This window comes from Balaenoptera ricei, chromosome 18 (assembly GCF_028023285.1).
Source record: "Balaenoptera ricei isolate mBalRic1 chromosome 18, mBalRic1.hap2, whole genome shotgun sequence".
NCBI lineage: Eukaryota > Metazoa > Chordata > Mammalia > Artiodactyla > Balaenopteridae > Balaenoptera > Balaenoptera ricei.
Window position 1 is genome coordinate 6737920 of NC_082656.1, and position 26273 is coordinate 6764192.

The window sequence follows — 26273 nt, forward strand, 5'->3', positions numbered from 1 at the left end:
CTCTCTCTCTCTCTGAATCTGAATAACGTCACTGCTTTTCCAGCAATGCTTCTCGGGAAATGTCGCTAAAGTTCCAATATCCACAAAAAGTTGCTTTATCTTCGAAGGGGGCCTTGCTGGTGACCGTGGTCTGGATCTTCCACAGAACTTGGCCCGAGTGACCTGCCTTGGCCATCCGGAGGATCACAGGCAACACGGGCCTTGAAACTACGCAGGCCCGCTGACCCAGACGTTCTGCTGCTTAGACCATCTTAAAGGAAAAAGCACAGCTTCTTTTTTATATGCCAAAGACACTAAGTAATTAACTGTTTATAACAACAACACAGCTGGAAACAATCTAAATACCCCACAAAGACACCCAATCAATTATCTGTATATAAATCTATATAATGGTACATCATCAAGAATATTACTATGGGGCCTCCCTGGTGGTGCAGTGGTTAAGAATCCATCTGTCAAGGCAGGGGACATGGGTTCGAGCCCTGGTCCGGGAAGATCCCACATGCCGCGGAGCAACTAAGCCCGTGCGCCACAACTACCGAGCCTGCGCTCTAGAGCCCGCGAGCCACAACTACTGAGCCTGCGTGCCACAACTGCTGAAGCCCGCACACAGCAATGAAGACCCAATGTAGCCAAAAATAAAATAAATAAATAAACTTATAAAAAGAAAAAAAAAAGAATATTACTATGGAAAAATAACTAATGCTATGAAAAATGTACACTATATATTGTTTTACAAGTATAGAGACATACTAGACAGAAAAATACACATTTAGGTTCACAAAAATATTAACCACGTTATATCCCTGAACTCTGTGAACGGAGGTCATCCTGTTCCTCCACGGGTCTAATGTTGAGCAAGGTGCCGGGCACAGAGGAGGCACCTGATAAACGTTCACTGAGAGAATGAATGAATAAGAGAATTAATTTCTCCAGGCTGTCAGGGTGGGTAATTTTTACTTTCTTCTTTGTGCTCTTCTACATTTCCTAAATTTTTCTGTATCAGTGATGTATGTACTCAAGTAATCAGAAAAAATACTGAAAGACGCTACGTCCTTTTTAACTAGATACAAACTCCCTACTGATTCTGCGTCTGTCGTGCTGACAGGACTGGCCTCCTTGCTGGCCTGGCTTGTCCCCACTAAGGTCGGCCCGTGTACTTGATCACTAAGAAGCAAGGGCAGTGATGCCCGAGGGTGGCCTCCGCCTTGCGCTGGAGGAAAAGGGAACCCGTGCGGCAGTTCGGCGAGGCGCAGGTGCCAGGGGGGTGCCAGGCTCTGTGCGTCTGGGGAGCCAAGCGGGGCACGGCCCACGGCTGGGGGTGGGAACAACCGAGGCGGCAGGGGGCAGGCTCCAGGCCTCCTGGACCTACCGATGATGTAGGAGAGGATGAGGTTCCAGCCGGTGATGAAGGCCCAGAGCTCGCCCACGGTGACGTAGCTGTAGAGGTAGGCCGAGCCCGTCTTGGGGACCCGAGCGCCAAACTCGCCGTAGCAGAGGCCGGCCAGCACGGAGGCCAGCGCGGCCACCAGGAAGGAGATGACGATGGCGGGCCCCGCGTCCTCCCGGGCCACGGCCCCGGCCAGCACGTAGACGCCGGCCCCCAGCGTGCTGCCCACCCCCAGCGCCACCAGGTCGAACGTGTTGAGGCAGCGGGACAGCCGGCTCTCGTCCCAGCTGCAGTCCACCACCTTCCGCCGCAGCATCTGCTGCCCGATGCCCACCAGCACCTCGCACCCCATCCTGCGGCTCACACCTGCCGAGAGAAAGAACAGGGTGTGTGTTTCATCACCGCCCCGCTCTCACCCATTAACCCCCTTCACCGCAGCATGGGTGGCAAGGTGGTCCCGTGTCGTCGTCTACAGCTAAGGCCTCGCACGTCATGATTCCACGACCCGCGGTCACAACACCCACCCACGGCTGCCCGGTCTCAGGCTTGACAAGCGGGAGAAACACCCGGAGGCCCACGCGCTGGCCGACTGGACTCTGGTCTCTGAGCCTCCACACTGATTTCAGCTCTTAAGCGAGAGCCTGCTACGGGCAGAAAGAGCACGCGAGGCACACGTTAGGGACGTCGTTCCTGCCCTCAATAATCGTGCGACTTGCCAGGAAAAGCAAGACGCTATTCCAAGTGGGCTGCTGGGGGAAGAAAACCAAACCACATTTGAATTTAATTATTAGGACCCAGAGGCCTTGGATAGCAACGACAATGCCTTTTAGAGACCTTCCTGGGATCCTCTGAGGGCAGGGGTCAAGCCGTCTCCACTAGAACACAGAGTTAGGTCCAGAGCAGAAAAGCGTTGAATTACTCACAAGTTAGGGCTCCCTGTAACCGTCACTACTCGGGGAAGCACTTCTCCTCTGGACCAAAATGTTGGCCCAAAGTGCTATGTGATGCACTCCTGATCACATGCCAAGAGGGGGCCCCCATGCACACATGGCTCCCGGCACCCGACTTTCACACGGGACACACCCAGTGGGAGTCCCAGGATGCCACCCACGCCGTGAACAGCATCGCAGGACAGTGATTTAAACGCTGACAGACACGGCCCCGGCCAGGTGGCCACGGTCGACATCAACAGTGACAAGTTACAGTTGACCGTATGATGTGATAAGAAGGGCCTTTACCTCTGAGAGCCTCCTCCCCAAACCCACAACCCCAGGCGAATCCTGAGAAAAAGATCAGACAAATCACAGGCGAGGAACTCTCTGCGAAACACCTGACCAATCGTCAGGAGTCATCAAAAACGAGGAAGGTCAGAGAACCGTCACGAGCAGGAGGAGCCCGAGGAGCCAGGAGGCCGCACGTCATGTAGGCGGGGATGGGATCCCGGAACAGAGGAGGACAGCCCGGAAAACTAAGGCAGCCTGAATAAAGCGTGGACTTCAGCTGTATCAACGTCGGGTCGTTAATCATAGCTAAGATACCACACTAGCGTAAGATGTTAACCAGAGAGAAAAGTGGGTGCGGGGCACGTGGGCACTCTCTGTACCATCGTCACGGTTTTTCTATAAATCTATAAACGTGCGCTAAGATAGTTTTCAGACAACAGCATGTGCAGAGATAAGCTATCACCATGACTTTTAGCTACTAAAAATTCATCTTTATGATCCATTGGTATTTACTGACCTAACTCTGCTGTTAGCAAGTCACTGGAAAGCAAAACCGTCTAAATGGAGACGGCAGGTCCAGCCAAGTCCACACCCAACCACCTAGCACCCTGGACCGCCCACCCTCACCCTTGTGGCCCCGCCCCCTCCCAGCCTCAGGCCAGGCCCCCGTGGGTCACGTCACTGGCCAGCTCCAGGCCACAGAGGGACCAGTGGATGGTCCCCTCTGCCAGGCCAAGAGGAGAAAGTTTCTCAAGACTCAAAGTTTTTAGCTAGAGTGGGCAATAAAACTCATCCGATCCGATCTCCTTCACGTAAAGATGAGGGAAAACAACTCAGAGACCAAGTGTCAAACAGGGTCACGAGCTCAGAAGGTGCAGGGTGCTGGCTCCACATCTGGGCCTGGCGTTGGCGTTGGCGTTGGCGTTGGCAGGGGGGAAATGATATCACCGTCAGTGAGGTGGGGAGGAAGTGGGAGGAAATGAGGGAAGAAGACCTTGTTAGCGGAACAGCAGTGGAGCAGGAAAATCACAGACACAGGGTGTGATAAGAGCTGAGAGGGCAGGGACAGAACAGGAGACACGCAAAAGCGCAATGGGGCCCGGGGTGTTTCCGGCCACTCACTGGCCAGTTGCTGACGCTCGGTCAGGAGTGGGCCCTGAGGGGCCCCAGCGGAGTGTGAAAGCTCCTGATTACTGGCATTGTTTCTAACTTGGATGGTAAATGGGACTGACACTTAGAGAGCGCTGACCTGCTCCCGTCCTCTCCTAGATGTAGTTTTTGGTTCATAACAAACGGATTCTCTCCCCAAAACCAAGTGCAAAGCAAAGACAATGCAATTAAATAGCGTTTTCTTTCCTCAGCTTCACAGAGTAAAGTAACCCCAAGGCCCAGGAGGCACCTGCCTTCCTCTGAAAGACCAGACACACTCTGCCCTGGGCTCTTTGGAAGGGCTGGGTCCACAGTTCACACGCCTTTCTCAGATGTGCTACAGTCTGGGGCAGAATCCAGAGCTGCCAGAGTGACCCTACTTGGGACGCTTGGCAAGGGGCACACTGGAGCCTGGGGACACTTTCCCGAGAGCCCGCTGCCTCACTTTAGGCCGGAATGACCCCCCTGGACGCGCAGCTGCAGTGCATGTGCCCCATGCCCCTGGGCAGTATCACCGGCACAGGTGGAAACCCTCTCCAAGAACCCACTTACTAACCCTGGGGGCCCCTGCACCATCTTCAAAATAAAGGGGGCGGGGCATCGAATTCTGTAAATTTAGATACAGATTTTAGACACAGGTTTTCAACCATATGTGAAAGGGACTTCTTGGTTGAGACCACAAACCGTGACTCCAGGGAGGCAGCCGACTTCTTCTAAGCAGGGACACAGCGCCCCCGTCTCTCACGAAGGGTCCTAGGCTGTTCCTCCCTCACAGGAGCCGGAGGGAGGTGCTCTGGGTGCCAGTGGACGGGAGCACAGGAGGGCCCGTTAGTTTCACCTTGGTTACTTCCTCGGTGCTCCCTGCTGTCTGGGGAAAGGGCAAACCCAACTTCTTTGGAAGCCACTGGGACAGAAACGCAGCTGCTGAGGCCTAGAGCTGAGAATTCGGAAAATACAAGTGCTCTGTCCGTTTCTACTTTCCAGGGTAGGAGAAAATGAGATGCTCACTAACCTTGTTCGGGTTTATTTTAAAGAAATGTCCTTTCTGTCTCCTTGGGAGTCATGCAAAAACTGTTCTCCGGGTGGCATCGTCGGGCGGTATTCTGTACACATTATGGCACGACTCACATTCATGCCTGGACTCCTAAGGTGGGCACTCAGCCAACAGTGAGACCAAATGAAACTTCTCTGTGTAAAACCCATCTAACCACGCCAACACCGGCAACGTCAGGGTCATGCGGACTTCCTGCTGCTGGGATTTACACAGACAGTCACCAAATACTTTGAAAGGATTATCTGGAAATTACGTTACCCTCTCATGTGGGGGGGAATTTGTGCAATAGTCGACACCTACACTTTCATTTCAGTTTTTGACAGAAATCCTGTAATAGCAAGAGCCTCAGATCTGTCTTACTCCCGATTCATTTATTATTAAAGAGCACTTACCTTATGTGTTATCCTCTCAGAAAAGCAAAGAAAATCTGCCCCTTTCCCACAGAATTTCTAACTCCAAGTTTTATTCTAGTAATCACTGTATAACAATAGGAGCAAAATGATCCAATGGGTCCAGATTGCAGAAGTAAAGATGCTGTTTTCAAGGTGTCTGATAAAGGTGGGCAAGTGTGAATTGTATGTTTTTTTTTTACTCTCAAATGTAATGATAGTCCCATCACTGAAAAAGTCCGCTTAATGGCCTGTGGGAGGGAGGGGAAGAGGTCCGACGTAAGCTGCAATAGACACTAAGTTCATAAATTCTTTGGGGAAAGTCTTAATACTGAAATTTTATTGCCCATACTTGTGCTTTTCCTTTAAGTGATCTTTACAACGGTCCCAGACATAGGAGCCTCCTAGAGTAAAATCTGCCATTCCTACGGGGGAATGATGCACTGTGGTCCACACGTGTCCCGGGCTAGAGAAAGTAGGTCCTTGCTAGGGCGCTCACCTGCGGGACACACGGAGTTGGGGACAGATGAGTCGGCAAAGTCACTTCAGCTCTCCTATGGCCACGTGGGGAACTCCCCCCAGGAGCCCCCAAGGCTCTAGAGCGCATGCAAGTTTCACAAGGAAGGGAGCGGAGAGCTCACAACAGAGCAATCTCAACCAGATGTGGTCCAAGGGGTCCAAAAAAAGAGCGTTTCTGGACCTGGGCCATCGTGGCGACGGAGACTCACAGCAAGGAACAAAATCTGTGTTGAAGGAAGTTCTTCTCCAAGCCAGATTCACATCCCCCAGATGTCAGGAGGACCAGGTGCAAGAACTTAAAAAAAAACTGTGGTGTGGAGGGGACCGGCTGATGCAGATGAAGACCCAACATGTGGGCACGTGGAAGGAGGGAAGGAAACAACAGAACGGAACCAAAAGCACAGGGGCGGGGGGGGGGGGGGGAGGGGAGGGGACAACACAGTGGGGAAGGTCTGCGGTGGGTGACAGGGCCCGGCTCACACCCCGACGTCCTCACTGGGCAGCAAGAGCCTGTCTGCCTCCAGTGAGATGTGACTTCAGGACCCAGATTCTCTCTTAAAGTCCCTCAAAATCTACACTTGTCTGACCCCAGGCAGCAAGGACATGCTGAGGATAAAACTGAATTCCTCCAAAATTTGCAGATCTCACAGCTGTTAAGATGCCCTGTGCTGAAACGGCCAGGTTTAGGGAAAAGCATAAACCCGGTCCCAGCCCAGGAAGCAGAGCGTCAGGGCTGGGCCGAGGGGTGATGGGGCTCCTGAACAGGGGTGTGGGACCAGGCTTAACAGTCTGTCTCAAAGACCACTACCTCCACGGGGAAGAAAAGGTCCACTCCACCCAGCGAGGACAGAGGCCTAAAGCCCGCAAGGCGCCTGGGCCTGTCTCTGCTTCCAGTGAAGACACTTTGTGCTTGGCTGAAATCCACAACCAATAGGTAAGGTGGTCTCCACCGGCATGGGGGGCACAAGGCCTACCATCCTCGGCCTTCCCAGAAAGCCAAGCCCCAGGACCCCTGCCCCCGGGCTGACCCTTCCTACTGATTCAACAGAACTAACTGCAGGAAGTGCCAGAGGCCTCTGAGGTCCCGTAAACTACGGCAGGTACGTTCTGCATCTCAGTCCTAACTCCCAGCCGCCAGGCCCCGGAGGGCGGCCCTGGGGTCCAGCTCAGGCACGCACCCACCCCGCAGAGCAGCTTCCAGGGGCAGAGTCCAATGCAGGGATGCCACAGGGAACTGGAACCGCTGACCACGGGCACAGCGCCCCCTGTGGGCCAGGCACCAAGCCACTGAGGGGCAGGGAACCCCGTGTGGCTCGGGGGCCGAAGCGGTGCCGTCACCCACGATCGCGCCTTGCAGAGGCCCAAGCAAACAATCCCAGGCTGAGAGCGAGGATGCAGCACCAGCTCAGGACCTAGAGCGAGACCGTCCAGGTGCAGATCTGCTACCAGACGGGGTGCAGACAGCGAAGTGCTTTCAGTAGTTCTAAGACCGCGGGAAAACGTCAAATTAAAAACTACATGATAGGATCCCAATGAGGATTAAGTGGGGATGGGGTGTAAATACCGAGATATTAACTGAGACTATCTTCCAGATTATGCACTGCTTTCTTCTTTTCTATATTTGCCATGTTATCTATGGCAATGAGATGTGTTACTTCATAAAGCAAAAAACAACAGTAACAACTAACATTTGGGGGCACCAGCCAAAGGGAAGATCCTTTACATAAATGATTTTATTTAATTCTCACATCACCATATCCAGCAGGCAATACTTTGCATTCTGGAAATAAGGGGACCCAGGCAGACTAGAACTCAGTCATTACCAACCCTGGCCACACATCAGAGTCCCGTGGGGACAGTTTTTAAACTAACGATGCCGGCCCACCGCAGATCAAGTGACTTCTGTGAAGTTCTCCCAGGTCACCTGGTGGAGGGCAGGCAAGCCAATCAAAGGTGGAGTCAGGGCTCAGACCCACATCTTACTGCCTCCAGAGCTTTGAGCTGTCCTCTGAATTAGGATCTCCTGGGTCCTGGGGGTGTGCTGGGGGCGAGAGAGGCTGTGTAAGAAAGAAGGGGGGACAGATGGCAAAGCTAATGGCCAGGGGGAGCAGCCCCCCATCGCGGGGCTGAGCTTCCACACGTCCCACCTGCAGGGCCGCATCTAGTCACCCTCTGTCCCCCCAGCGCGTAGGAGGCACCCAGCAGTGCCTACGGGACCGTAACACGTAGAGTGCCCACAGCACACACTCAGTACTATCGCTGACTTAAATTCAGGAAACTAACAGGACACGGGCTGTCTTTCTGTCCTTCATCTTAGGTCATATCCCCGGCGTGACCGTCAACGACTAACGAGGGTCTGTCCATCAAAGGAGATCTTATTACCTGGATATTTAAAGGTTTGATTCACCAAGGAGTTCGGTTCTATTTCTCTAAATGAATACACAGGCAAGAAGATGCTAGTTGGGTTAAAATCTAACCCAAGCAACACAGTCTGGTCTATGAAGCCTTGAAATAGTTCCCGACAGTTCCTTCCATCATGGGGGGTGTCCCATCCCCAGCCCACCCCGCCCCACTGTGGGGACAGCTGGAGTCCCTGTCCCCTCTGCCCAGGGCTTTCGCGAGGCTCAGGTGGCTGGGGCCTCAGTCTCCACATCTGAAAGATGGGTGGCCCTACGGTCCTGCCTGTGCAGGAGCTCGTGAGGACTAAATGAGGAACCGATAAGCAGGCTGAGAAGACAATCCCTCCGATGCTGAGTCGGCGTGGCTTCTTTCTCTTTAAGTCTCAGCATCTACCCGTCGCCTCTGCCTCCCAGAAGCAGGGGACACACACTCCCCGGCAGCTCTGCGCCCCCGTCACAAGGCAGTCATGAACTGACACCTTGCCAGACACTGTGAATGCTGCCTACTTAACCACACTCAAGCTTTCCAAGACTGTTTACCCAAATCCAAGAATGACAAGAGTCAAGCCGCCAGTGGAAGATCTAGTAAGTACTTCTTCATGAAAACCAGATACAATCTAGAAACGTTTCCTCCTAAAGCCGGCAGGATGTGATTAGAGAGTCTTTATGTCTCTGGACGGCATTTCCATCACTAGGGAGGCCGTGCTTTATCAGGACACATGCCCGGTTTTGTGTGCAGAAACACGTTACAGCAGAAATGCGTGTTCTGTCAGGAGCTCAGAGCTCCTCTGACACACGCCGTAGCCAGACTTATTCTCCGGGTGTAAAGAAAACAAAGTTCTCTCCCTGGTTCACAGTGACGTGAAACCGAGCGACGTGCAAACTCTGGGGGGAGGGCCCGGGGGAGACTCGCCGCCTCACCCCCTCCAGTGCAGGGTCCACGAACCTGAACCCAACAGGGGCCGGTCCTGAGCGGGGAGGCTTCCTAAAGTCGTGCGCGTGTGAACTGTGGGCACTTCACCGGGGCCTTGACGACCGTTACCGAACTGGCTCTCCAATCTCAAATGGAAAAGAAATGTCTTAAATAAATTTCCCCTAAGACAGGACTCAGACTAACTCTCAGAACATTGCCTCTTTAATTCTCTAGGCCTCTAAGGCATCCTGAAAGGTCAACTAGAGTTTTCGCTGGCTCCTTCTAGAAACGTCCTCCTTCAAAATGCCCCAGGACACCTGGCATCTGGAACCAGAGCAAGGCAGGGGGTTCCCGCCAGGCTGATCTAATTCCGCTGCACGGTCAGACCGTTATTCTTCCATGTACTCAGTTACTCACTCAACAAACCCTAACAAACCCAGGCAGCGCACCGATTTACCCGTAAGCCCGGGGCTACCTTAATCCCCAAATGCCTGTAATTTCCTCCCTTCCCCCAGTCTTCCCACCGTCACAAGCAACTCTGAAAAAACTCGGAATTTCCAGAAAATGCACTGGTTCAAAAGTAAAGAAGGTGTGAAAAATCAGGGACAGTTTCCCAAAACTGAGCTGGAGAACAGACTCTTGGGGAGCTGGGGTCCACTAGAAACCAACACTACACTACACGACACCAGCTCCACGCCAGACACACACACGAGGTCATTTCGTCCTCACCAGAAACCAGCACAGGTTTGAGAAAAACTGAAAACGGAGTGGTTCATAGGTTATTCAAAAGCTGGGAGAGAGAAACTTGTAGATCCGTGATTCTGTGCTATGCATTGTGCGGGACATACCTGAATTTTAAGGTTCACCTCCCACCTTTCAGCAGGTCACACCCTGACCTGCCTGGGAGACGAAGCTCAGGCCCGCTGCGCCGCAGGTGACCCTGGCCAGACTGCACAGGTGAGGCCGGGCCGGGGTGTGGGGAGCTGGACAGGCCAGGGCCGTGCGCCTAGAAAGTCACGGGTGGGCAGCTGAGGGATTCACACTCGAGATGCAGAAGTTTCGTGCAAAGGAAGGGCATCAACAACATAACACCGGGAGGATTAATCAGGTCTCGTGCAGGACAGACTGGAGGGGTAACGGCCTTCTTTACCTGGGTAGCAAATCGATATGTTCACCTTTGAGCAGGATATTTTAATCCAACTAATAAAGCCCCTTTGCGCAAGCAAATGCTATATTCTTTCATATGTACCAGCATTTGTTCCCCGTCCCTGTTTTCTCCACTCAGAGCCCTGAGCCATTCCCAGCACCCACGCCCTGGTTACCATGGGGATTATCTGCACGGGTGGGGTGCGTCCTGCAGGAATAACCCCTAGTAGGAAATGCACGTTTTATGATGGGCCTTGCTGGTAAAAGTACTGGCAACCTACTTTCACTGGTGGCCGAAACTTCAGACACTCACCCCCAAGAGAAACGCATTTACAATTTGAAAGAAACACCACGGCCTCCCTCATGGCTCGCCACCTCACCTGTCTTCCATCCAGCACTTTCCCGCCACAAGGTTTTCTCTCATGTCACATGCTTAGAGGACACGTCCAGTGGGTGGTAACAGAACGCCTCCCTTACAGAGAACGTGACGCCGTTTACCCGAAGTCACTGTGAGGCATCGGAAGCAAACGGCCAGTTGCACGAGGGCCTGTGAATACCGGAACGCAGGACCGAGTGATCAAAGGCCAGGAGAGAGTGGACCAGACGATCAGGCTGAGCCCGAGATGGAGAAAGCAGCCCAGAGTGCTGGACACGAGACCAGAGCTGGCCGGCGGCGCTGAGTGTGAAGGGGCTGTTTTCCTGCACGTCGGATGGACCGTGTGTACACCGTATGTCACAGGCAGAGCCCCCAGCTCTGCTGTAATGGACGCTCCAGTGCAGTAACCTGAAGGACAGGCTGTCCCTCCAGAATGTCACCCGAACGTGACCCCAGGGCCTCGCCATAAGCCAACGTTCAATATCCAGACTGCAGTTAACTGAAATTCTCCCTTCTCTGGTTCCCACTTAATGACAATTAGAACCCACATCATCAGAGAATGAGGAAGCACAGCAAAGACTTCTCCTATCGTTTTTAAGGAGTTCTTAAAGGCTGAAAATAGAAGTTGCAACTTATGCCCCAAATAATGCTCTCTACATGCCCCACTGCACAGGAAGACCCACGAAGAGGGCGCCTGCCTTCTTTCTAGAAGTTCACAGCCGCGTCAGTCACCTGAGATCAGGGTCACATTTTCCTATACCAACAATGGGACAAAGCCACCACTGGGTTCTAAAGCAGCTCACAAAAAGCAGTTTAACCCCAAACGTTCCTGAAGTGGATCCGAGCTCTCTGGAGCTGCCCACTGCCCAGCGGGGTCAGTGAGGGCACAAGGACACCCACGTGGGTTGGGAGAATAAATGGATCCTGTAGAGTTGTGATCCTTTAATAGATGTAAAGTTATGGGTCACTGTGGAAAAAAGAAAGGAGCAAAACAATTTTTCACAAAAATGAATATCAGATGGGAGCACTTTTAATCCCTCCTCTCAGGGGCAAGGAAAGGTGATATGCAGTGGCCAGTGTCTAAGGTGGCCCGTGACCCACTCCCCCTGGTGGGAGTGGGAGTGGGGTGGGAGCTGGGGCTTGCTTCTACCAGCAGAACCTGGCAAAGGGGAGGGATGTCACCCCACAATTATGTGACACTATTTAAGGCTCTGTCTTACCAGCTTGAGGAAGTGAGTGACCACATTGGGAAAACCCAAGGTGCAGTCAATGTGGCCTCCAAGTCAGCCAGCAAGAGACTGGGGCCCTAAGTCCCACAGCCATGAGGACACGGATTTGGCCAACAACCCAAGGAAGCTTGGACACAGATCCCACCCCAGTTGAGCCTTCAGCTGAGAACCAAGCCCTGGTCCACAGCTTGACTGCAGCTTCGCGGTACTCCAAGCACCTCGTTAGCTAAGCCATGCTCTGACTCCCGACCAGATAAACCATGAGAAGACAGATGTTTTAGGCCCCTAAGTCTGCAGTGTGTGTGCAGTGACAGCTGACTAATCCACGGTCCAGAGAGCCATGAGATAATAAGTGAGTCTGCATTCACTTTCTCTTTAAACCTTCAAGGACCCAAAAACTAGAGCCCAACATTTCTTTAACTTTCTCTGCTTCAATGATGGAGTTAACCTTTACTTCACCTGAAACTATTTTTTCTTGGTTAAGGCGGAATGATTTGAAAGTAACTTCCTCTTTCTGGAAGAATGGCGTACATTAAATGGCTATTATTTCACTTTTAAAAAATGGTGCTTCTACCCTGTGCCCCTCTTCTAGGACTTGCAGGAGCTACAAAGATAAGCAATATGCTGTCCCTGCTCTCAGGGTGCTCACAGCCTGGAAAAAAGACCAAATTAGCCATCCATCCATCCAACAAGTCTTTATCTGACTGACACCTACTATATGCCTCCCCCTTCCCTGTGCTGCAGGGAGAACAAAGCTCCTGCTCTCCTGGCAGGAGAAGACAATACAACAAACCGAAGAGCACAAACAGGCGGCAGAGACCGGAGCCCTCCGGAGACACGTCACCTCCGCCACCACCTGGCACCCGGTCTCTTCACTCAGGAGGGGCGCCGTCACGGTGTGGCCGGTGGGCTGTGAAGTCCCCTGATTTAGACACGGTTCAGGACCTGCCCGAGGACTAGGAACCATCCAGGGCTTCCCCACACACCTCATCACGGCCCTGCCGACCCGAGAAGCCAGCAACCTGAGGCTCTTCACTCAAACGTGAACACTCCCCGCAGCCTGGGAACCAGGTAACAGAGGAAGAGGCTCTAGAAGAGTCTGAGCAGCAGAGAGGAGTGAACGACTCCCATTTAAGCACGTCTACTAAACAGGTGCCGAAAAGGAGGAGGAGAGAAGAGGCTATGCAAGGCCCACGATGGGACCCGCTCCCACTTCCCTGCTGCACGGATCTAACCTGACTCTTTGGGGAAGTGCTCCCGGGAACCTCTGCTTCTGACATTCACAAGCCGCGACGGCCTCGTAAACAAGGTGCTCGCTCAGAACATCGACCTCTCCGCCCCGCCCGTCCCTGAGAGGCGCCTCCATGTGGCAAAGGTCACGGCTACACGTCCACCAAGCCCCCTGAGGAAGGACTCAGAGGGCCGCTGATGCTGATCGTGTGCGCGGTCTTAATACGGCTCCATGTGCGGAAGTAAGAACACGAACAGCCCCAAACGACTCTAAGATTGCAGGGCGGGGGGTGGGGGTGGGGTGGGTCAGGTGCAGTTCTTTTACACACACACAGCTGAAAACACCTTGTGATAAATGAAACAGTGACACAAATGATTGTCTCCATACTCAGCGAACCTGTTTTCTTAATCAAAAAATAAGCAGAGCAACAGCTTTCTGGCATTTTTATAGTAGAATCCTTTTTCACCAAACTACATCCTATGCCAAACCCAAATATAAGCATCAGGTGAAACTGGACCCGCTCTTATTTAAAGGGACAAAGGGATAAGGAGCCCCCCTGGCTGGCCTTGACTTTCCCCGCCCTCCATGCCTGCTCCCGTGCCCCGCCCCTGCCCAGGACGCCAGGGCTCCAAGGACCGGCCTGAAATACCCTGACCTACAGCAGGTCATTACAGCACCTAAACCCAAGAACGAGCTACAGGAGAATTCTTAAGGAGAAGAGTGACAAGCAGAGGAGTGAGAGGCACAGGAGCAAGACGAGAATCTTGGGAGCAGAATGGAAAGTGGAACTGGCCCTTGACCTTGAGAAACCGCAAAGTCTCCCCGAGTCAAAGGCAGACACGGAGCGGATGCATCACGGCCGAGGCTCTGTGGCTGCCCACGGGGCACAGTCCCTCCAAGGGCTGCAGACCAGGCGGCGCCCGGAGTGAGGGGACATCCTCTCCCCACGGAGCCCTGCACCGAAGGCCTTGCTGTCGCAGGACGTTAAGGGGTCTGTACGAAGCAGAAGTGCAGGTAAGAATTCGAGAGCCCGTTAGTGTGAAAAGACAGACCTTTCCTGGTGAGTCAAAAGGATGGAAGAGCTGGATGGGCGCAGCAGTGAGACATTAAAAAGACAACTTAGGGCTTAGTTATCAGTTAACTTAAACAGCCAGCGGCCGGCGAAAGGCCTAAATGAGTAACATTCCAGCAAAAAAGAGCAGACTCTCCTGCCGCGGTGCTGCCGGACAGACCGTACCTGCACTGTGACGTGAGGACTGTCACCTCGTCCCCCGAGGATCCCTGGGTCCTGGAGTGAAGACGTCTCAGGAGGGACGAGACGGGGCTGCGGGCTCCTGGGAGGCAAGGAGGAGACGTTACACTCCATCTGTTTTGGCCCCAGAACCTCCAAGCCTGTGGCCATCGCAGGGAGGAAAGATTCTGCTTAGCTCAGCATCAGGAAGGCAGACGAGGTCCCATCACGGGGACAGAGCCGCACGCGGGGAGCACCGCTGGGGAGAAGATGGGAAACCAGACCAGACGGCCTCCAAACCAGAGGTTCTACCCCGCCACCGCTACAAATGTGGGGTCGTGTCTAAGTAAGGACGACAGCAAAGCGTCTTCCAGACAGGCTACGCCCACACATCCAGGGCACAGAGGTGGAGCTGCGCACGCCCCGCGGCCCTGCGGGGGGCCAGCCAGGGGAGCGAGTGCTCTCCTGACGCTGGCATTCAGAACCGAGGTCAGCAGGGGCAGAAAGCCTCAGCTGCGTCCTCCAGGACACGCGGGACGCCCCTCTGTGCGATCGGCCACTCTCCCGCCCTTGCTGGCACTAGCACGCGGTGTCAGGGCACCAGTGCAGGGCACACAGCACTAGGACACCGCCCTCGCTGGCACTGAGCAGCCAGCTGCCCGTGACTTCAGAGGGGCCGCAGACTGCTCTGACGCGGGGCGTGCTCTGTCACCACGTGCTGGGGGAGTGGCCTGCGGTCCCAGAAGGAATGAATGCGGGGACGGTCACTCCTCACAGGGGCATCCAGGAAGAACCTCCTGGACGAGTGGCATATAAAGTCCTCTGTTTTCCCAACTGCAGCGTTCCTACTCTACACAGGTTCATGCACTCACCCACCCAGGAGCTGGAGCGGTTTAGCGAAGCTTCCTGCATATGACTTTGCACCTGATGTGAACCCAGATGCGGATTATTGCTGAGCCAAACGCTCACGTGAAGATGCTCATCAACAGCTCAGTTGCAGCTTCAGTGCAGCAAAGCAGGTTTCCAGCAGCTGGAACCAACCATTCCATCCCACCAACACCTTTTGTATATTCATTCTGTGCTAATATTTCAGTCTTTGCCACTTCCTATTTTGAAAATGTCCAAACCTACATAGAAGTTAACACACATATTTACACACTTTTCATCTACATTTGCCAATATTTAACATTTTGCCACATCTGCTCTATCGTTATGTAAATACACACTTTTCTCACGAACCATTTGATACTGAGCTGTAATAGCTATCATGACACTTGACCTCTAAGTATTTTGGCAACTCCTAAGGATGACACTCACCCACATAACTGTAACGTCACTTGTTAGAAACCGAATATTCATTCAGTAGCCTCTAAAACACAGCCCACGATCAAATGTCCAAAACCAACAACATACTGGCATTCGTCTGTCATGGGCCAAGGAGCACAAGGGCAGTGAGAGAAGCGCAGAGGAGTTAAGGCCCAGGTTCGCAGCCCAGGGGGAGACGGACACACAGATCCTTCCTGGGAGCTGGGCACAAAGGCGGAGCTGACTCACACGCGAGTCTCTGTCTTGGCAGAAGAGACAGTGGTGCCTCCACCTGAAGACCTCGGGAAAGGTTTCTGCAATTTGGGGCTTTTCAGAGGATGAGGTTACCCAACTTACACGCAGAGAGCGGGAACGGAACACAAAAAACGGAGAGGCTCGAATATGACAGCCAGAACAACGCCGCCCAACCCCAAAATGTCCAAATCCTACCTCTGGGAACTTGTGACTACGTTAGGTTACATGACAGGGAGGTTGCAGGAGGAACGAAGGTGCTCATCAGCTGACCCTGGGTGAGACGTTCCCGGGGTGGGTCTGATGTAATCCCCAGGGTCCCTGAAGGAGGGGGGAGGGGGCGGGCAGCCTCCAGAAGCCGACAAAGGCAAGGAACTGGATTCTCTCCAGAGCCCTAAGAAAGGAACACACCCTCCCAACACCTGGACTTGAGCCCAGTGAGACCTATTCTGGACTTCTGACCTGCAGAACTGAAGAATATTAGGTTGGCCAAAAGGTAAGATGTTACGGAATATCCCAAACGAACTTTTTGGCCAATCCAGTAAATTTGTGTTGTTTTAAGCCATTTTTGTTTTTTTTTTTAAACGGAGAGGCTTGAAACAAGGCTGGAAACTGTCAAAGTGCTGGGGGCTGGGACCAAGTTATTGAGTCCAGCCGCCAAGGACCATGATTGGATCTGTATTTTAGGAAGAAAACTCTGGAATGAAAGGAACAGAATCCAGAAGGAAAACAACTGGCGATGCTTGTTGCCAATGATAAAATTTGAGCTTTCAAGCAAAAAAACCTAGAATTGTGGAAAACTGGTATCTGTCACCAAGATCTCAGTCGACAGCTTCCCAAAACTTACAATTTTCTGAAGACTTTGGTGGTGATATTAACAAATGTGTTTTTAGAAAACATATATGATGAAATCTGTCAACATTTAGATCTGGATAATTCAGTAACACAGTAATCCACTGAAACAGAATCACATATGGGTAAAAGATTGATTCAAAGTACAAAATAGACCCATTTCAGAGTACAAAAAGCTCACGGATATGGTTTCAGACTCCACGGGGTACCAGCTACCACCTGTCGAGTTTTTGTGCAGTACCAAAAAATATCCACGATCATCTGAAAAGGCTACTAAAGTACTCTTCCTCTTCCAAGTACACATCTGCGGCCACATTTTATGTATTTCAACTAAAACGATACATCAAAACTGAATGATGTATAATCAGACATAAGAATCAAGTGGCCTTCTATCAAGCTAAACATTAAAGAAATTTATAAATACGGAAAACAACACCACTCTTATTAAACTTTTTTGTTTTGGAAACTAGTTGTTTTCCATAAAAATGTTTTCCATAGCAAATGTTACTTGTTAATGTAAAATCATTTATTGTTATTGTTACTTTTTGCAGGGCTAATACATAAACATTTTAAGTTGTTCTGAATTTTAATTTGTAACATGATACATACGACCCACATAAGCAAAAGTTCTGTGGAGGTCTCAAAGAATTTTTTTTAAATTTTATTTATTTATTTATGTACTTACTTACTTACTTATTTATTTTATTTTTGGCTGCACTGGGTCTCCGTTGCTGCGCGTGGGCTTTCTCTAGTTGCGTCAAGCAGGGGCTACTCTTCATTGTGGTGTACGGGCTTCTCAATGCGGTAGTTTCTCTTGTTGCGGAGCACGGGCTCTAGGCGCACGGGCTTCAGTAGTTGTGGCATGTGGGCTCAGTAGTTGTGGCTCGCGGGCTCAGTAGTTGTGGCTCACGGGCTCAGTAGTTGTGGCTCGCGGGCTCTAGAGTGCAGGCTTCGTTGTCCCGCGGCATGTGGGATCTTCCTGGACCAGGGCTCGAACCCTTGTCCCCTGCACTGGCAGGCGGATTCTCAACCACTGCGCCACCAGGGAAGCCCTTCAATAATCTCTGAGAGTGAAAAGGGTTCTGAGATAGAACAGCTTGAGAACCGCTGCTTCAGGGATGCCCTACGGCGCGGGCTCAGCCAGGCTGACTTAGGCCCCGTCAGCGGAGCTGCCCTCCTGCTTCCTTAGGCAGGACGAGGCAGCCTGAGAGGGCGCCTCACTCTGCTCTCACTTCCCTGCCATGGTATCAAAGCAGTTAATGCCAAACTTAAGTGCTAAAGGAAGGCCTGCCGTACGTTAAGCCAGGCTGAACCCACCAGGATTAATGGGATTGGAATGCATAGTAATAAAACTCATTAGTACTGCTTTTCTTTAATCCAAGAATGTTCCAACCGATTTATTCTACTTCGGATTTGAAATTTCACTTGTTAAAAACAGGGTAATGAGAATGCTACAACCATCTCATACCTAAAGAATTTGATTTCACTGCTTTCATAAATACAGCAAGCAGCATTCCAACACCACCCTTGCCAGGCTTCCAAGGGCACAGACACCGCACAGGTGTGACCATGACACCACGTGGCTCTGTGTAACAGGGGACACCCGCACACTGATAGGAAATACATACATAAAATCACCCAAAAACATCAGTAAACGTACTTCCACTGAATGATCTATAAATCCAAAGGAATCAGGCCTTCCCATTAAGTACATTGATAGGAACTACTAAACAGGTTTTTTGCTTTATTAAACACAATGCCCAACTTTGGGGCAGCTTAAATAGCTGCTTTGCCTTTGAATGAGTTTGTGTATTGTTCTTCATGCCACAAATGTCTTTGAGTGCCACATACAGTTCTAGAAACCAGAGATGCCACGGTGAACTAACTAGACCAAAATCCTGCCTCGGCAGAATTTACATTCTGTGACTAGGAACACGTCTTTGATAAATAAGGATGCATGAAATATCAACAGGAGGTAGCACGCTTCTGAGCTCCTAAAGCAATTCCACGAAATTACTAGAAATAAGATGAGACCCCATTATACAAGCAAGTGCTCCATCCCGTGAGAAGGTCAGCTATGAACGTCATTGTAAGGAATGAAGCTACAAGAACAGAGTTCAAGGCAGTTAGGGGAATTCTGTTAAGTCTTCTGACTGCAGCCAAGCACTGTGGCAAGAACAGAGCCCCCTGGCTGGCCTCGAGCCCCTGGAACAGCCGAGGACCTCCCAAGGGGATGCATGGGGGGTTGGAAGCCTGGAAGGAGGGCATCTGTAGTTTGAAAAAATATATATTTTAATTAAATGTTTTCTTTGGCATGAATAGTTTTGAAATTTTTAGCATGAGATTTTTGTTTGTTAAAAGGGAGCATGGGCTCAGAGGCTGACGAGTACTGCGAAGAAGTTAATATCCTTCCTGTTCAAGGAAAGAGAGGGATGATGGACTCAAAACCTGAGTCGGGGAGAGAGGCGTCCAGGTGTCACCCAAGGATCCAAACGTGTCCTCAGAGATGCGTGCACTTTGTTCCCCTTCCCGTTATGACCCTGCAGGACGGGCGCCATGGGGCTGCATCGAGAACTGACATCACGGCAGCTGCTCCTGCCACGCGCTGAGAGCTGGTGACTCCGACACGGCCTTCCAGACCACGGGAACCTGGGAGCAATCCCCTCTCTCCTGAGCTTTCCAGTCTTGAAGCTCTGCACTTGGCATTTATCCAGAAAGAGGCCGACTGTCGTCGACTGAAATAATACACTCACGAGGGGCCGACCTGGCCGGTACCAGAAACCACAGCACTTTCACACATCGTGTCCCCGGCCTTCCCCGCGACCCACACCTCCTGCCGCCCAGGGCTCTACGACGGCAGGCCACGCTCTTGTTCACAGGTGCCCAGTGAGAAAGGACTGGCTTCCACCTGAGGACAGGGGGCTCGTGATGACAGGGGGTCTTACAGCTATTACTAAAGGTTCCCCAGAACGGATTCCAGCGTCCACGGAGGATGTGACTGTCTCACCTCTCGCAGCAATTTCCATTTCCACCCTGACTCCACCTTTACTGGGACCAACACCGGTTTGTGTGCACCCCCCAAGGCAGCAATAACATTTAAACCTAAAAGCTGCCTGAAAGACCTCACAATATATATAGCCACCTGTGGTTCTACAATGCTTATTAGGGGGAAAAAAGTTACAAACTCTAAAGGAAATGTGGTCAAAGAAGTAACAGTGAGATATTAATCCTACTCCCAACCCTTCAATAATTAACATTACTCCAGCCAGCTCTGCACCAAGGAAAAGACCACAATTTGATAACTCATCCTTCCTTCGAGACGCAAGATACTCCACGACAAGGCCACCAAGTCCTTCTCGGCTGCGCGCTGCAGCAGGCCAGGGGAGGCCGTGCCGCCCATGGGCGTAAATCTCCTGGGGAGGCTCAAAGAGGGAGGGGGCAGCCAGAGAGGCTGGGGGGTGGGGGGCACCGAGTCGGGGGCTGTAGGGCAGTGGTCCTCAACTGGGGGTGATTTTGCCCCCCAAGGACCACTTGGCCATGTCTGGAGACAGCTTTGCTGTCGCAGCTGATGGAGGGTGGTGCTGGCATGCAGCGGGCAGAGGCCAGGGACACTGCTGGACGTCCTCCAGTGCCAGCACAGTCCCCACCAACAGAAGGCTGCGGAGCGCCGAGGCGGGCGGAACCTGCCGCGCTGTGCAGACCTGTGAGCGAAGTGCTCCACAGATGCAGTGTTTTAATAAGCGAACTGGTTTTTAAAATATTTTAAAGTAAAGTTTTACTCTTAAAAAACCTACAAATAATGCCTGCGATTAAACATGTATTCACAAGAAAGCAAAACATTGTCACCACGTCGCTGGAAAACCCTCGATGTCCCCAAACCTGGGCTGGGAATTACTAAGAGGCAAGCAGACAAAGGAAAAAAGTACAAGATGAAAACATGTGCTGAGGACTAAGACAAGCTTCACTTATTAATCCAGGTTCTCAGAGTGAACCTGATCCTGAAGTTCTGCGCAAGCTCCTTCACCCTGTGTCACGTGGAGATGCTCAAAAGTCCGTGGGGATGGGACTGCTGGTGGGGGCCCCCTGAGAGAGAAAGGAAGCGGGCACCTGCCACGCGGTCCCGTCAACGCTTCACAGGTGAGGTGCGGGGCTCAGCGCGGCTTAAGTGCCTCGAGCGGCTGTCAGGCTCCACCTCCGCTCTTGCTATACTGTGTCAGTGTCTGAGCGCGGAGGACACGGGACTCTGCGGTTCTGGAGGATCACAAAGAGGAGGCGCGGCCCGCGTGCCAGGACCAGAGCTTCGGTCCCAGAAACGCTCCGCCTGCCAGTGAGCAAACAACATTTTTTTTTTTTTTTTTTTTTGGCTGTGTTGGGTCTTCGTTTGTGTGCGAGGGCTTTCTCCAGTTGCGGTGAGCGGGTGCCACTCTTCATCACGGTGTGCGGGCCTCTCACTATCGCGGCCTCTCTTGTTGCGGAGCACAGGCTCCAGACGCGCAGGCTCAGTAGTTGTGGCTCACGGGCCTAGTTGCTCCGCGGCATGTGGGATCCTCCCAGACCAGGGCTCGAACCCGTGTCCCCTGCATTGGCAGGCAGATTCTCAACCACTGCGCCACCAGGGAAGCCCCAACCTCTATTTTTAACACCTGACAATTTGAGAGACGAAATCTTACCTTCTAAGAGTTGGACAGGACCCCCTGGCCACCTAACTCAGAAATCCCCGCAGACTGTAAAAGGAAAAAATGAGCAGGGCAGGAAAGCGGTGGGGAGAGAGAGGAAGGGGAGCCACGGAGGGCACACTGACTTTCCATTCAGTCAGTTCCCTCCGACACGGCCACCCAACTCCACCTCCGGTCCAGCAGTAACGGGCAGGCATCTGCAGTCAGGTGTCTCCGCAAGGACGGCAGCAGCGATCGTGACGGCTGACGTTTACTCTATGTGCCTACTCGGTCCCACTCAAACCGAGCTCTGACGTTTACACAGCTATCACAACCCACTTCTCTTACAGAAAAGCAGCTTCCTAAAGCAGGTAGAAAGCAGAGCCCCGGCTCAAACCTCAGCGCGTCTTAACACCACTCTGAGGCTCCTGGATTATTTTTCATGCTACTGAAACTCTGCATGAGGCTTCTAGTAGGTCTCCTAGGGTAACAGGCCATAATGTGATTACAGTAAAACTTTAATTAGACACAAAGATGACCCTCCCACTTCGCAAACACAGTCAGAGGCAGTGGAGTGAGGAGAAATCGTTTTTTGAAGACGACCTGGCTTTCAACCCCTCACTACCTGAATGAGCTTTTGCAGATTACTCTGAACCCCAATTTCCCAACTTCTGCAATGAGGAAACGACTGTCAAACTCACAGAACTGCTTAAAAATAACTGGAAATTGAGATTATGCCTATAAATATATCAAGCACTTCTTAAAATCAATTCATTGTTGAAGACTTTCTCTGAGTGACGTAACTTGAGAAATACTTTTTCATTTCATACTGTTTTCCAACTGCACTGGCTCCTGGCTGGCATTTTGTTTGTTTTGGGGGGTTTTTTTTGGCCACACCGTGTGGCATGCGGAATCTTAGCTCCCCGACCAGGGACTGAACCGGTGCCCCCTGCGTCGGGAGCATGGAGTCTTAACCACTGGACCACCAGGTAGTCCCCTGGCTGGCATTTTGGAATCTCTCTGCCAAAGAGCTAATAAGTGACACCAACAGATAAAATGCAGCCAGGGGGAGCTGCTATTTAAAGAAATCCTCCCATTTAAGTGAAGAATTGTTTGACCTGTGACTGTCAGCCTTAATTACATGGTGCGTCAGTATTTTAAAAGAACCGTCTCAGAACGAGCCGTTGGGGTCCACGATGGCACCTGCCCCGAATGCGGACGTTTGAGGCTTCTGTCTGCCAGTGACTTAACCCAAAGAGTTTAATGAAGGACAGTCTTTGCCAGTGAGGAAGTGACGTATTATTGCTGGGAAGGTGAAAGAGATACTCAGGAAATATATGAATACAACACAAAAACTGCAGGGTTTTCTCCAGAACAGCAGCAGAGAGAGGAAGCCTGGGGGAATTTCAGGATGGAGTCATCAGGGGGGCCATGGTCAAGGTGGAGGCGTGGCCGGGCTAAGGCAGGAGGGCGGGCACCCCTCGGACAGGACGGGGCAGGGAGGAGCACGGCGGCCCCAGGAGAGCGGGGCCCAGCCTGCCAGGAGACGGGCAGAGGGAGCCGAGGTCAGGGTGCTGCTGCCCACGGTCCAGGCCGAGCTTCTGCGAGATCTCTTCCGGCTCCACGATGGTTTCCCTGGAAACGCACATTCTGGCCTCACACCGATACATCCTCCTGAGACTCAGAAAATATAATCCACGGCCCTTTGTGCTCAGGATCCCCTCAGGCCACCTGCCAGGGCCCAGGCAGATCTGTCCATCGCCAGGCAAATAAGCCTGCGTGCCGGGAGAGGATGGTGTCCCTCCGCCACGCCCAGTGGGCGCCCCCCAGGAGGCAGACAGCAGCCCTCCTCTATTTCCCTGCTCCCGGTTCCTGGCAGCCTCATCAAGTTACCCCCTCCTGCCCCTCTTAACCAACATGTTCTATTTTTTAAAGCCATAGCATCAATGCAGGGACAGACCCTATGGTCTGGGGCCAAGGACCCCTTACCCGTTCTCACTCTCAAAGGGCAGTGAGTGGGCTCATTATTAACCCACCACTTTGCCAAGTCAAAGTCTAAGCCACTTTCCCTTTCTGGGGCCCGAGCGATGGTGTCTACTGTGTCATCAAAGTCTACGAGGAGGAAAGTGATGATTACACAACAAGGTGAATGGACTTAATGCCACTGAAGGGTATACTTCAAAATGTACAATAAAAAATAAGTAACATTCAAAAACTAAAAAGATTCCTCAAAAATCTGAAGTTATTGCTATAGGACCCAACCACTCCTAGATATATAACCAAGGTAAATGTGAAAAACTTGTATACAAAAACTTGCATACAGGTGTTCACTGCAGCCTTAGTCATAATAGCCCCAAAGTGGTTAAACAACCCAAATGCCCATCAACTGACGGACGGATAAACAAATGTAGTCTATCCATACAAGGGAATATTATTCAGCCATAAAAAGGCATGAAGTACTCATTCATGCTACAGCATGGATGAACCTTGAAAACATTATGCTAATGTCACAAAAGGCCATGTATTGTGTTAGTTCAGGTATATGAAATGTCCAGAATAGAGAGAGAAAGTAGATGAGTGGTTGCCTGGGTGGGTGGGTGACGAAAATGTTCTAAAATTGAGGGAATGGGTTGCCTAACTGTGGATCTAATAAAAACCACTGAATTTATACTTCAAATGGATGAGCTTTATGGTATTAAATTATATTCAGTAAAGCTGTTTTTTTAAAAAACAAGCCAAGAGGCACCCAACCCACAAGGAACTGCCCAGTAACAGCTTTTCTGTTAAAGGTGCCCGGGCAGACTCTACAACTTCTATCCAAGTTCAGTTGCGAAAGCAGCACTTTGTCCCCCATATTTTAATTCTGCTTCAAGTCAAAACTGCCATTCCCCACCCCACCCAATCAATAATTATAGCTCTGGCTACAACTGATAAGACGATCCCCACTCTATCTGCACAAGCCATTTAATATACATAACAGTCTTTCTGCTTTGAGAGTTTCACGAATGTGAAATCAGCTCCTGTTTAATAAGCCCTAACTACACGCACTGCCTCCGCTTTTGTCCCGTTACACTGAACACAGGCTCCAGTTTCAATACACAGCTTACATTTTCACGGTGACAGGGCACAGAATAATAAAACTGAGGAAGACTGCAGCATGTGTTGGTTTAAACGATACACTTAGTTTAAGCTTCTAGCTCACACAGGGCCCAGGGGAAGGGTATCCCTCTCGCTCTGTGTGTGCCTTATGGTCCAGGACCTCAGAGAAAAGTGAATCAGAAGAAAAGATCACCAGGCAGGAAAAAAATTAACGAAGTCTCTTAGCACCAGCACAGTATTTTCTAAGACCGTCACGGTGCACTAACAGGGCGAATAAATCACCGGTGAGGCAGGGGAAAGACAGGCCCAGCTTGGGAAGCTGCAAGGAAAACTGCACAGGAGGCGAATTCTGGGGGGGGGGGGGGGGAGGGGTTCCTGTACCGAATGTTCCGAATGCTCCCAAGGTTCGGCCGCAGACTTCTGTCTGCCAAGGCACACCTGACAGGTGAGTTCACGCCACCCTCCTGGGCGTTCACAGGCTCCGGGTACGTCTCCCTGCGGGCAGGTGTCTGCCTTGCCCCTCTCCTCCCACGATGTGGCCGTGACAGCGCGGTGGCTCTGGAGAAGCCTGAGAAGACAAATGAGCCTTGGATGCGGCCAGGAGAGCAGCCCGGGTCCAGGAACGAGAAGCCTGCCTGTGTAGCCCTGCAATTACCGAAGGGGATTAGGCAAGCACTTACAAGCCTGGGCCTCTGAATTTCTGTACTTCGATAGACTCAATTTGTTCCCCTGGGGCTAAACCACTGGCTGTGTCGCTGCAATTCTACACACGAAGGCAGGCAGAGAAACGTTAACTGCAAGGAGTGGATGGTGCCTCCCAAGGGCTCCTGCTCAGGAGGCCCTGCTCGCCGGGAGGGGCGCCGCACACCTGCCATCGATCAGCCGGGACTCAAGTCAAAAATGGCTCTGTTCTCGTTTTCTCCACCAAACTTACACAAAATTTCTTGTCGAGGAGCTTCTTGAGAACATCTTCATCTGTGTGAAGTGGTCCCAACGGGCTGCACATGAGGGAGGGAACAGGAGGGCCGGCGCTGGGAAGGAATTACGAGATGATCTACACGATTCCGAACCAGGCTCCCAGCACACCACCCCCAGGAGTCTCTGCTGGAGCTGCGTGCCTCATACTGTCCTTAAAGGAGTCCACCTTTTCATAATTAAGATGTTTCCAGAAAACCTGTATTCTTCTCATAAATGGAGCACCACCAAACGATCTGAAATCAGATACCAAACTCGGCTCCATCATCCCACGGGAGCGCCGTCTGCTTCCTGCGGGGACCCCGAAGGCAGTGAGCGCCGGGCGTGTCAGCATCTAACAGACATTAGAATTTAACGCACTATTACGATAAAAATGTTCGCGTTCTCCCTGAAATCATCTCGCACGCAGAGCACACCCAGCGCGCTCTGGTCCACGAGCTGGCAATCTACGGCACTTGGCCCATTTGTATTGACCCTGGTTAAGAGTGGTTTCTGTTAAGTCTGTCGAAAACAAAAAAATAAAAAAGAGGAAGAGGAAGATCATTATTCGACAGAGACCACGTGCAGCCCAAAAAGCCGAAAATATTCGCTACCCAGCCCTCTTCAGCTCGTTCTCACTACACCTCTACTTTGCCGATGAGGCGACCCAAGACCAATTCCGCTGAATGACTCAGATCCACTGCACACAGGTCTTCAGGCTTTTGACAAAGGAATTTCACACAAGAGGCCATCAGCTAAACGCTTTCAAAACGGGCCTCCGTCCAACCACTTCAACATCATTGTAAGAAGTGAGTCTCGTCTAAAGCAAACCAGGTCGGGGCGGGAGCAGGGCTGGGACACCATTCCTCCACCTGTTCTCGCCCGCCTCCTCGGCCCCCACCGCTCC

The 26273-nt window shown here is 51.7% G+C and overlaps 1 protein-coding gene across 5 annotated transcripts in view; it reads right to left on the reverse strand.

Annotated features, from left to right (window-relative positions):
- The window catches only part of SLC7A1 (solute carrier family 7 member 1), a 67479-nt gene that overhangs the window by 18138 nt on the left and 23068 nt on the right, over nucleotides 1-26273 (reverse strand). For 3 of the 5 annotated variants that reach the window (XR_009498827.1, XM_059903322.1, XM_059903319.1), the window contains exons 2-3: nucleotides 14256-14352; nucleotides 1373-1756 (exon numbers count right to left, since the gene is read on the reverse strand). Coding sequence is in view for 4 of the 5 variants with exons in the window: in XM_059903322.1 (XP_059759305.1) it covers nucleotides 1373-1742 (370 nt within the window). In the remaining variant the exon portion in view is untranslated. Of the gene's footprint in view, nucleotides 1-1372; nucleotides 1757-9069; nucleotides 9128-14255; nucleotides 14353-26273 lie in introns of those variants that run through there. The other 2 variants (XM_059903321.1, XM_059903320.1) reach the window with 2 other exon arrangements.